General features: G+C 42.1%; 1 protein-coding gene across 1 annotated transcript in view; it reads right to left on the bottom strand.

Moving 5' to 3' along the window:
- Window positions 1-12,592, bottom strand: part of LOC311225908 (FIGNL1-interacting regulator of recombination and mitosis-like) — a 38,204-nt gene that overhangs the window by 1,739 nt on the left and 23,873 nt on the right. The window contains 9 exon segments of the mRNA XM_084311299.1: window positions 1,175-1,321; window positions 1,608-1,688; window positions 3,145-3,249; window positions 4,226-4,339; window positions 4,446-4,541; window positions 5,018-5,137; window positions 6,329-6,514; window positions 10,610-10,699; window positions 12,520-12,571. Coding sequence (XP_084167425.1) covers window positions 1,175-1,321; window positions 1,608-1,688; window positions 3,145-3,249; window positions 4,226-4,339; window positions 4,446-4,541; window positions 5,018-5,137; window positions 6,329-6,514; window positions 10,610-10,699; window positions 12,520-12,571 — 991 coding nt within the window.

Raw genomic sequence — 12,592 nt, forward strand, 5'->3', positions numbered from 1 at the left:
GAGCTGAGAAACGGGGACCAATCAACTAGCAGCACGTTTATATAATCAGGTGTAGCGAGGGGATACATGCACGCATACATGCATATACTAAACAAGCACACGCAGCCAGCTCAGCTACCGAAACAGAACAAAGAAGAACAGAGACGCTGGAATAACAACAAACACACACACAGAGGGAGTGTGACTTCATTCTCTGCTCAGGACACCATTACTCCACTATGTCTTTACTTAGCATATAGTTCTTTATTGCTATATACATCTCAGATATAGCACCTTCCAATCAGGAAAATATTAGGAGCTCCTCATAAGATAGTATCACAATACTATTGTGATTCTGAATTGTGTGCAATACCTTGAGTATTGAAATTCCATACTATAATATAATTTGACCACAGTAAAGAGTTGAAATACTATTTATATGGGCAATAAAATGTCAAAATAATTTATATTTTTACTCATGAGTCAAACTTCATGAAACCATTACTAAATGGAATTCAAAGTATTTTAAGAATGACTTATTTCACTTTTTAAACATCATATTTTTAAATATCCAAGGGCTTCAAATGCCTTAAAGTACAGTGAAAAGTATTGCTATACCGTAATTAACATTCCAAACAATATTCCCTATTACACAGTACTTAACCCTAACCCTATTACACAGTACTGTTTAATCATTGGTATTGTGCCCACAGTGTCTAAACTGTGTTACATGTTGTAATACAGTTTGTAAATAAATAGACAGGAGAGGTGGACATTTTGGGGAATCACAATTTAATTTGATTTTGATTCTTGGGGCTACAATTTGATTTTAAACCTTATATTTTAAGATGTATTAATTTAAGAAGAAACACAAATAAAAACATCTTACCATTACTAGGCAATTCAATAGATTAGATTCTAGATTGCTATTAACCTTCATGTTACAAAGCTTGTATATTGTGTGCTTGGCTAATCTGGGTCAATCTGGGAGCTAGTGAGCTAACAATTCTAACATCACGTTCAAGTTTAAATCGTATCAAGACTGAAAACTGAAAACTAGATATTAGTTAATTTATTATGTTATAACCCGGCCCCACCCCTAATAGAAAGGCACTAAACATACACTGATTATTATTCATGACACTACTGGCTCACGTCCCGAGTCAGTGCTGACCCGGCTGTGTGCCACTCTCACCTCGGAGTCAGCGCTGACCTCAGCTGCAGACATCTTGGAAGCAGCTTCCTTATTACTCTCCAGCCTCTCATTGTGTTCCGCAAAAACTGGCGTCTCCATTTTGAGCCTTTCTAGTCGTGTCTTCATCACTTCCTGTGCACCAGTAGTCTGCAAGAAAACGTTACATTAAAAAGTAATATTGTCCCCGTTTCTCCCTACGTCTCTTACCAGTACTGTATCTGTATCTGTATGTCATGTATGTAATATATGTTATGATGAATTGAAAATGGGGGACCCTGATGTAAACAAGACGAAAGTCTTTCTCTGGTCTGCATCCCCTTAACAATTGTTTGTATTGAGCCATACTGTATTGTACCCATTCTGCAATCTGTTAATAACATTTTCAATCAATCAATCAAGCTAGATTATTATAATATATTCTGGCATTCCTTACCTTGCTGAGGAAACTGACCACTTTGCTTTTGGTGTCGTCTACAGACAAGCTCTGGGAGATCACCTCCTCATGATTAGTCAACTAAAACAGCAGGGGGAAAACATTCATAGGGCTTTACATCTTACATCAAGACACCTAAAAAGATGACCGCAAACACAACCAGCACTCAAGAGAAAGTTGAATTCAATGCAGACAGCAGTGAAACAATGTTTCAGAACATGGCCATCAAAATGCTGATGAAATCAAAAGTTCTGAAACACATTCATTTGTATTGCTGTTTAATTGTGTCCACTACACTAAACTGAGAGGAAAGTCACACAGCCTATTGAAATGACCCTGCTGTGTTACAAATGTATCATTCACTCATGGTTTTGTTTCAGGGACACCTGTATTAAAAGCAGGGGTGTAAAGTACTTAAGTATTGTAAAAAGTACTGTTTTGGGGGATTTGTACTTTACTCGAGTATTATTAGGTTTGCACTTTTACTCAATTACATTTCAGAGAAAAAAAACACACTTTTTACTCCTTACATTTAAAATGCAGACCTACAAAGTACAAATCTCGCAGGTCCAACAATTTTAATTAGTATATTTGTTTCTCTGGCCGAACTAACGTTAACGTTATTAATCCTGCGACCGCACTTTATTTAAAAACAGCCAATCAAATCTCCATCAATGGAAAATTAACCCGCCCATACCCATGCTGATTGGTCCTTGTGCAAGAGAAAGCGGGGATCTTTGATTAAACACCTGCTATCAGAAGAATAGACAGTCAGAGTGACAAGCTACAGAAGATGGCCACAAACGATAGTACGAGTGATGAAGATGAAACAGAACATTTCATTGCCCCAGAATAAAAAAGTTTTTACTGTAACTTTTTAGTACTTAATAATAATAATAATAATAATAATAAATTCAATTTGTACCGCACTTTACATTTGTAAAAATCTCAAAGTGCTACAGGAGATAAAGACAAAAAGTTAAATGAATAAAACAATTAAAATGAATAAAACAACCAATGAAATGGAAGAACATAAAAATAAAATAGATTAAAATGAAAAAAATAATTAATAGAAGTAAAAATAAAAGTATAAGAAAAATTCAGGCAAAAGCCTTGTTAAAAAGAAATGTTTTTAGGCCCCTTTTAAAAGCCTCGACGGATTGTGGTGCTCTCAGGTGGATGGGGAGAGCATTCCACAGTCTGGGTGCGGCAGAGCAGAAGGCGTGGTGTGCAGCTTAGTCCTGGGGGCTTTGAGGAGGTAGGCTGTGCCGGAGCGGAGGGAGTGTGAGGAGGACTGGTGGTACTTAAGTACATTTAAAAGTAGAAACTTTTTTACTTTTACACAAGTGTGTTTTTAGCCAGATACTCTGACTTTTACTTGAGTAAGATTTTGAGATGGTACCCATACTTTCACTTAGGTATAATTTCTGGGTACTTTTTACACCCCTGAGTAAAAGGGGAGGGGGGAAACAGCCCAGTGGACGGTGCCTCTTATTAAACACTGTATACGTAGGACAGGTGATCTCGCTCAGCCTACCTCTGCAAAGTGTGCGAAGGCCTCCAGAGCGTGCTGGTGGAGCAGCCATGACCTCTCTGCTAGCAGGGCTCCAAACAGACCACTCACCCTGGGCAGCACCTGGTTCTGTGGGACAAAGACACATAGAGTAGTAGATAACTATAAGTCATGACCTGAGAGTAGGTGCGCTGAGACCATGGGTTGGTGTGAGGGTTCATTAAAGCATTATTTCAATTTGGTATAGGCTAACATAACAGTTTTAAGTTAAGATTAGATATTCCTTTATTGATCCCCTTGGGGAAATACAGGCATCATAGCAGCATGGGGAGGGAGGTACAGGTATGGGCAGGGTAATAGAAGACATAAATACAGGCAATACAGTTATAGTACAGTAGAAAGTAATAATAGGCCGTGTAAACAATATAATTAACTCTGAATATAAGCATATGAGCAAGTAGGCAGTGTGATCAAAGGTGCAGATGAGGGTCTGTATGCCCTATCAGTTATATTATACATTACGATAAAAATGGTTACAATAACCACTAGAATCTAAATATATACTATGAGTTAGTAAAGTATACGGTATACACAGGTGCAGTATACATAAGGTACCCTAACCGGTGTGATATTATACGTCATATGTTTAGGTGGGAGTCTGACACGCTCAGTATTGGCGTGACCTGAGAGTAGGTGGGATGAGAGACCATGGGTTGGTGTGAGGGTTCATTAAAGCACTATTTTCAATTTGGCTAACATAACGGTTTTCCACTTTTTACCACCCAGATGGGTTCATTAGTGGTCAACCACCTTGATGTTGCCCCAGGAATCGATAGCCACCACCAGGGCTCAACACAGTCTAAAAGTCATGTATTAATACTAAGTGCACTAAACGCGGCTAAGATTTAAATACCTCTGTAATCACACCCTCCCGTGCAATATGAGAAGATACTGTACAATATGAGAAGCTACTGTACAATATGAGAAGCTACTGTACAATATGAGAGGCTACTGTACAATATGAGAAGCTACTGTAAAATATGAGAAGCTACCGTACAATATGAGAGGCTACTGTACAATATGAGAAGCAGAGTCCTCAACATACCTGGCTATCATGAGGTATGAAGACCTTCCCCAGGGAGGCCAGGAACTCCAGGGCAGCAAGGAGCACATCATCAGGACACCTCTCTGACACCAGAGCTCCCACACACAGCAGAGCCTGCAGCACAGACAGCACACACAGTAGTCAAACAATACTGCAGTACTCTCTCCTAGTCTTGGTCTGTCTACAGGAGAACTGAAAGACAAGGCAGCAGGTGAGATACCTGGCAAATGACCGGAGGTTTGATGCTTTTCACCAAGGCAGCCGACATTGACAGGAGTAGTCGCAGAGTACACTGAAGAACAGGGTAGGTCTGCACCTGAAGAGAATAAAGAGTTGTGCATGCACGTAAATATGTATGTGCACGTGCATGTGTGCATGTGTTGTCTTTGTGTGCACGTGTTGTGTGCATGTGTTGTCTTTGTGTGCATGTGTTGTCTTTGTGTGTGTTATGTGCATGTGTTGTCTTTGTGTGTGTGTGTGTGTGTGTGTGTGTGTGTGTGTGTGTGTGTGTGTGTTATGTGCATGTGTTGTCTTTGTGTGTGTGTGTGTGTTATGTGCATGTGTTGTCTTTGTGTGCACGTGTTGTGTGCATGTGTTGTCTTTGTGTGCACGTGTTGTCTTTGTGTGTTGTGTGCATGTGTTGTCTTTGTGTGTGGTGTGCATGTGTTGTCTTTGTGTGTGTGTGTGTGTATGTGTGTGTGTGTGTGTGTATGTGTGTGTGTGTGTGTGTGTGTGTGTGTGTGTGTGTGTGTGCGTGTGTGTGCATGTGTGTGCATGTGCACACCATCTCACCTGGCTGGGACACATGCGTGACCAAAGCTGCGTGACGATCCTCTCTGCAGACGACACTCGCTGATCCTCAGGAGATGAGTCACCTTGAAGCACCACCAGGAGGGACGACAGCGCCATGTTCTGGAGATCACAGACAAATCAATCAAAGAGCAAACCGTGTCAAGCATCTCCGATACCAGAACCACCCCACTGCCATAGACAGTGAGGAGCAGATAAAGGACTGAGGTCACCTCATCTGCCTGTCAGTATTGTAAACAAATGAAGGACTGACTCACTTAACTCATTCAACGGCATAGCCACGCATGTAAATTTTTTCATGTACGTTTGCGTGTTATCCCGTGGTGAATATTGTATAGTTTCAGAGTGATCGAGGCTAATTCCTGGAAGCTGAGTTATGGAGCGCTATGTGCATATTATTTCCAAATCAAAGGTATATAATAGGTATTATGCTTCATCATGAAGGCATCAAAGGGGGGGGGGGGTCGTTTTGTGATGCTCTGCTCGTCAGCAACGGCATACGTATTGAATACTACATACGTTGATCGTTGCAATCGATGTGAAATCACTGTAGGATCAAAGTAGGATTGATGTCATAATATAGTCCTTACCTTTGCTAGGAGTTATTCCAAAATGAATATTCCAATTGTCTGATCGCAATTTCCAGTATTGAGGTCCATTGGGTCCCTGACATCAAATGGTACAAATTATGAATCATGTGTGCTGGACGCGTTCCAAGGTGCTCGAATGAAGCGTTTCACTTGCCGGGGTCCAAATTCTCCGCCCGGACCATATAAAATGTAACACACAGTGTAAAATAAGGTTTCAAAGGCTCTGCCACCTAGCAGGATTCCGCCGGCATTGCACTCTCGGGGTCTCAGAATAAGTTCCAATGATAACACCGAGGTCCGTGAGAGTGTATAGAATATTAAAATCGAAAAAAAGAAAAACGGAAAATATACTCGTTATTGGCGGTCAAGCGATGGCGGCCAATAACGAGTATACTCGTGATTGACGCAGAAAGTGTTAACCTCATCTGTCAGTATTGTAAACACAAAATGTATATTATTGTTATTTGTTATCGCAACATCAGTTGCTATGGTAATCAGCCTTTTGTTTTCATTTGCTATAGACGGTTTCAGCTTCACAACAAAAACAAACATGAGGCAGCATTCTACAGCACACTGCATTTCATTGCCTGTCAGTTGCTGATATTAGCAAAAACACTGCAACAGGACATCAACTGTGGTCTTAGCCGTTTCCTAGCCATTTCCTAGGACACAAACATCCCACGAACATCCCGCCTTCCCTCACCACTTTGTCCAGTTGTCCCAGTCTGTACCCCCCGTTCTGCCAGTCGGTCAGGGCAGTCCGAGTCAGGGTGACGATGTCCGTCTCTAGCCGCTGGCGGGCGTCAGGGGAGAGGGCTCTGAGCAGGACGTGGCGCCACGCCGGGAGGTTCTCCGCACGAGAGGGCGGGAAGCGCTCCACCAGCTCCATCTGGGAAAACAAAATCCACCAATTCCTGTTCTTCCTACGATCGTAGAGTAGGGATGCACCGATCAGATATTGATATCGGCCCCGATATGACAAAAATTGCTGGATTGGGTATAGAAAAAAAAGTATATAATTAACTCATTTACAAGTTGTATTAAGTTTAGCAAATAAGGGAACAGATAAATAACATTTCAATGCAGTCAAAAAAGCAATATTTAGATTTGTAAATTTTCGGGTTTGGTCACGTCGAGTCACATATAAGCCGCACCGTTATATAAGCCGCAGGGTCGAAAAATGGGGGAAAAAGGTGCGGCTTATAGTCCGAAAATTACGGTACATCATTTTCCGTCTTTGCTTTTGTATAAGTTACCAAACACATTGGTTGCCGAAAACGTAGATCTACGGTTCTGTCGCCCGATCGCTCAGTGCCGGAAACGTAGATCTACGTTTCTGTCACGGTATTTCTTTTATTAGCTATTGCCATTCATAATTCAGCGGGGCACCTTGTGCATACTGTTCTGAGTGTGTCTGAGCTGGCAGACGGTCTTATACCGCCCTCTAGCGCCTTCCGGCATTATTGCACCCCGTTAGAAACGGGTTAGTTTATTTTCCCTGCCAAGCTGCGGCGTGGGGGTGGGTCTGAAATAGGGATGCACGATAATTATCGGGTCGATAATTATCGGGCCGATATCAGCAATTATGACGTCATCCCGATAAAATTATTGATAGCTCCGATAATATTTTTTTTTCTTTTTTTTTTTTAACTTTTTTCTTTTCATGTCAACGTTTCTTTTTATGTCAACGTATTTGAAGTTTGGATTATTTTTTTTATAACTGAGGTAGGTAGATTACATTTTTTGAGACTAAAGTACAGAAAAAAGGTACCGTTGGGTACCGGTATCGATTCACAGGTACCGGTACCGTATCGGTTCAAATGTGAACGGTACCCATCCCTACTGACAAAGCACAATACCTGTTGGTTTTTAGTTCACTCATTGGAAACACATTGTTAATGACATTGACGGATTGTGAATTTTGCGATTGACTCAAATTATATTTATTTGGAAAAATAAATATAGTCACTTTATTTGATGAGTCAAAACTGTTCTCTTGGCTTTGTTTTGTTCATAGTAGTAACGCTCATGTCATGATAAATCTGGTTAAATTATAATACAATAAATATATATATATATATATCGGTTATCGGTATCGACCTTGAGGAGCAGAAAGTTAACACTTTGGTTGCCTAAGGTTAAATTAATGATATACCATAGATTGCCAGCGCTATTTGTCTATGGAGAAAGTCCCCTTCTTTGCAGGGCTATAACTTTTTAAATTCTATTGCTACATTGCCATTATTAGGGCCCATTCAAAGTCCTATATGTATTGTTCATTGTGTAGCAACGTTAAACTTTTTCATTCACATATTTATAGTAAAGTATGGTCTAATGTATAAGTATGTTTTCATCTCTTTCTGCAGCTTTCTCCAGAACGTGATATATAGCCCCAAATGCATTATATTGATGATGAAATACAGTTTGATGGCAATCAGCGCGATATAAAAAATTCCAACTAGACGTACTTCTAGAAGTTACTACACGTCATCTGATGTTGACCGGATGGGCGAGGGGGCGTTTATAATTCCGTGGGCAGCGTTATACCAATCATCTAATGTGGGTCAAATGTTGATAATATCAGTTATTATCGAAGACGGTAACGTTACACGCTGAAACTCACCCCAGTCTCCGCGCGCCGTTGGGCGATCATCGTCGAGTAGACATTTTATCATTATGGGATATATTATTACCCGGTCCATCTCCAGCTTGTATAATGGTATATACGTCCAAATCATGTTGTTTATCGAGTTATTGGCAATCGATCGCTATGTAGTGTGACGAGCTAGAGTGCCGGAACCTATCCCGAGTGGCCGGAAGCAATACGGACATCTAGCACAACCTCTACTGCGCTTCCTGTTAAGCGGTTGCGCGATCGGCCACCAGATGGCGCTCCTGAACCGCCAGAGAGCTCAGTGGGTCCTGCTGGTGTATCTCAGGCCAGCGGAGGGACATTATGAATCCGATCGCAGATTTTTGAAATATTGATATAAAGACGACGTACAGCGTCCCCCGGCAACTTTAGCATGGCCAGCAAAGACGTCTAAAGACGGCTCCCGGCAGTCAAAGTGTTAAGATATCGGGGTCAAAAAATCAATATCGTGCACCCCTAGTCCTAAACACTCGAGCAAAACACACGCTTGTAGGGATGGTTTGGACTACTGACCCCGCCCGCCCGTTGAAGTGCAATGCCCAACAACGATTTCAGGAAGATCCGATAATCAGGCGAAAAATGACGTGTTTATTGAATTACACAAAAACGCTGTTTTCGTGTCTTTTCCCTGGAATTGCTCAGAAGCGGCCGGACTATGTTCATATTCAAAACGGTATAAAACGGAAATGTACAGATGAAAAAATAATCCGTTTTTTGCACGTTGACCAGAAGCAGCTCACTGAGACTCAAGGGCGTTATTAGACCCATAGCTATACTATAAAATATAGGTTTAGCTCTACAAACTACAACTACGTTTACATGGGTTTAATGGGCGGCACGGAAGGGGTCACTTCCCGGAAGGGCCGTGGCACTCAATGTGTTAATGAGAGAAATTATACTTTTCAGTTGCCTCTCCGCTCGCTGTCCAGTTCAGCACCGTGGACAGCTCTGCTGCCTACTAGGGCTGTACCCAATGTCATTTTTTTTTACATTCAAAGTATTCGAACGAAGCTCCGAATCTGTAGTCATATTTTATGACTTAATAAAAAAATATATATATATTTTTGTTTATCCTCAAACTAAATCCTCAATTTGAATAAAGTGATTAATCTGATTAAATGAGTCTTTTTTTTTAATTAAATCAACTTTCTTTAATGAATATAACTCATCAGTTTCGTCAACATAAATAATCCAATAAGAGCACGGTTGGTACGAAAGTATCTAGGTCCCATGGTCAGGGTGGTGGGAGTGGTTAAGGTAGTATCTAGGTCCCATGGTCAGGGTGGTGGGAGTGGTTAAGGTAGTATCTAGGTCCCATGGTCAGGGTGGTGGGAGTGGTTAAGGTAGTATCTAGGTCCCATGGTCAGGGTGGTGGGAGTGGTTAAGGTAGTATCTAGGTCCCATGGTCAGGGTGCTGGGAGTGGTTAAGGTAGTATCTAGGTCCCATGGTCAGGGTGGTGGGAGTGGTTAAGGTAGTATCTAGGTCCCATGGTCAGGGTGGTGGGAGTGGTTAAGGTAGTATCTAGGTCCCATGGTCAGGGTGGTGGGAGTGGTTAAGGTAGTATCTAGGTCCCATGGTCAGGGTGGTGGGAGTGGTTAAGGTAGTATCTAGGTCCCATGGCCAGGGTGGTGGAGTGGTTAAGGTAGTATCTAGGTCACATGGTCAGGGTGGTGGGAGTGGTTAAGGTAGTATCTAGGTCCCATGGTCAGGGTGGTGGGAGTGGTTAAGGTAGTATCTAGGTCCCATGGTCAGGGTGGTGGGAGTGGTTAAGGTAGTATCTAGGTCCCATGGTCAGGGTGGTGAGAGTGGTTAAGGTAGTATCTAGGTCCCATGGTCAGGGTGGTGGGAGTGGTTAAGGTAGTATCTAGGTCCCATGGTCAGGGTGGTGGGAGTGGTTAAGGTAGTATCTAGGTCCCATGGTCAGGGTGGTGGGAGTGGTTAAGGTAGTATCTAGGTCCCATGGTCAGGGTGGTGGGAGTGGTTAAGGTAGTATCTAGGTCCCATGGTCAGGGTGGTGGGAGTGGTTAAGGTAGTATCTAGGTCCCATGGTCAGGGTGGTGGGAGTGGTTAAGGTAGTATCTAGGTCCCATGGTCAGGGTGGTGGGAGTGGTTAAGGTAGTATCTAGGTCCCATGGTCAGGGTGGTGGGAGTGGTTAAGGTAGTATCTAGGTCCCATGGTCAGGGTGGTGGGAGTGGTTAAGGTTAGGGGTTAAAGTAAAAGGCAAGTCTTTTATGATGATACACGGCTTTGCAGCTCGGTCAACCAGAAGCGTCCTTCCGGGCCGTGGGATCTAGTGTTCATGTTCTGTTGTTCCCGCTGTGTTTCCTACCTGGTGGCTCGGTGTCATGAGGAACACCATACGTCTGAGCAGCAGGCCCAGGTGGAACAGCTGGTAACTCTCCCTGCCACATGTTTTCACCTGCGGGTGGGCGGGGGTGAGGGGGGGGGGGAAGAGTTGAGGGTCAGGATTTCAGTTGATTCTGAAATGTGTCACGACGGGTAATGGAGGAGGGGGCACCATTCCACAGAGAGACACAGACGGAACTTACTTGCATATTACTCATTACACATACTTTATTTTGGAACTGTACATAGGATATTTGTTATTTAAAATGTATATAGTATAATATCTACATCCTGATACACACTTTTAGAACTGTATAGTAATCTTTATTTTAGTCATCTTATTTTATTCTATGCTAAATTTATTGTATTTTTATCTTATTTTATTATTAACACTTTGACTGCCACTCACGGCTTTTCTCGGATTTACAATAGTTACGTTGAAAGCCACTCACGAGATTTCTCAGATTTCTTTTTTTTAGCGATCTGAAATCATATTGCATCACGCGAGCCTACCCTAGCCTAACCAAAGGCCGCCGGCGATCAGATGTGAACAAAGCACCCGCTATCGTCTCCCTCAGGGATTTTGGAATGGACTCAATGAAAATGGATGGGAGAAAAAAAATATTCCAGTACACATTTTCCAGTCCACTGATTTCCAGGGTTACCAGAGTTCATTCTGGAGACTCTGAGCCGCGGCAAGCATGAGTTCTACTGTATACACGTTAGATCTATACACTTATCGATTTTTTCGAATGGTGATCAGGAATTGGAATATACCAGTTGGATACCATCTGATGTCAGGTAAGGAATCTATGTTATCAGTGTTAGGATAATCAGACTCGTTTTGATGAAGATATAAGCTTTTTTCTGATATGTGCTCCAGCGGTTTCACTGTAAAATCCATGAGGAAATGAAAATGGCTATTATCAGCGCGCGCCTCGAATGTGCATGCGTGTACGTATACTATTGATCATCTAGCGTTTATTTGAAAACGATTCATAAATAGGCCGACAAATATCAACGTTCTGGAATATTCCAGTAAAAGACGATTATCACAGAATGGGCTGTTTTTTACCTCAAAATGGGTGCTTTTCAAAATGCTCTCAAACGGAAATGAAGCGATAAAAAACCAATCTGCCTTGACAGTACTGACTGGAAAATGATTCTTTGATAAGCGACGGGCAGATTAGACACATAATTTAAAACATAGATTAGGCGATATTAACGTTAACATTAGCGCCGATGGTGGCATTCAAGCACTAAGTCGTGCGCCCCCTGGTGGCACTGAAAGTGTTAGGAATCTATCTTATTATAGAAGCTGCTATGGTCGAGGACCACAATAAATAAGAATTTCACTGTTCTTGCTGTAAAGTACTGAAATAAGTGACAATAAAGGAATCTGAATCTAAATCTGAATCTGAAAATGGCTCTTCCTAGTGTATCATAGCAATTTGCTTTGGTCCACCTCAGAGTCGTTCTGCTAATGGTGGCCATGGAAAGCTAATTATCTTTTGTTTTCTGTGCAAACAGTTGTACAGCAGTAAAACACAACGGCAATCTCTTCCATTGCCATGCACAAAACAATGACTGCTATTAGGGCTGTCCGATATTATCGGCCTACCGATATTATCGGCAGATATCGGCATTAAAATGTGATATCGGTTGATATCGGTATAGGTAAAAAAGCCAATATCGAGCATCCCTAACTGCTATATAAGGCAGCCATGCTGGAAGAAAGAAAACTACACAGACATCCCGTGCCTCTATTGTCACCTTGGCTGGGATACCATAGAGGAGAAACAGATGAAGGGATCTAGAGTTACTTTAGAGCGTGTACAGAAAGAAAGGTCATAGACGCAGAGAAAGGTCACGACCCCTGTAGTCTCTACCCACCAGGTCAGCCACGAGGACAACATGGTGTAGACAAAGCTCTGCTGTCCCGTACCTGAGGAGGACAGAGAGGACG

The sequence above is a fragment of the Notolepis coatsorum genome (genome assembly GCF_963971535.1).
Source record: "Notolepis coatsorum genome assembly, chromosome: 3".
NCBI lineage: Eukaryota > Metazoa > Chordata > Actinopteri > Aulopiformes > Paralepididae > Notolepis > Notolepis coatsorum.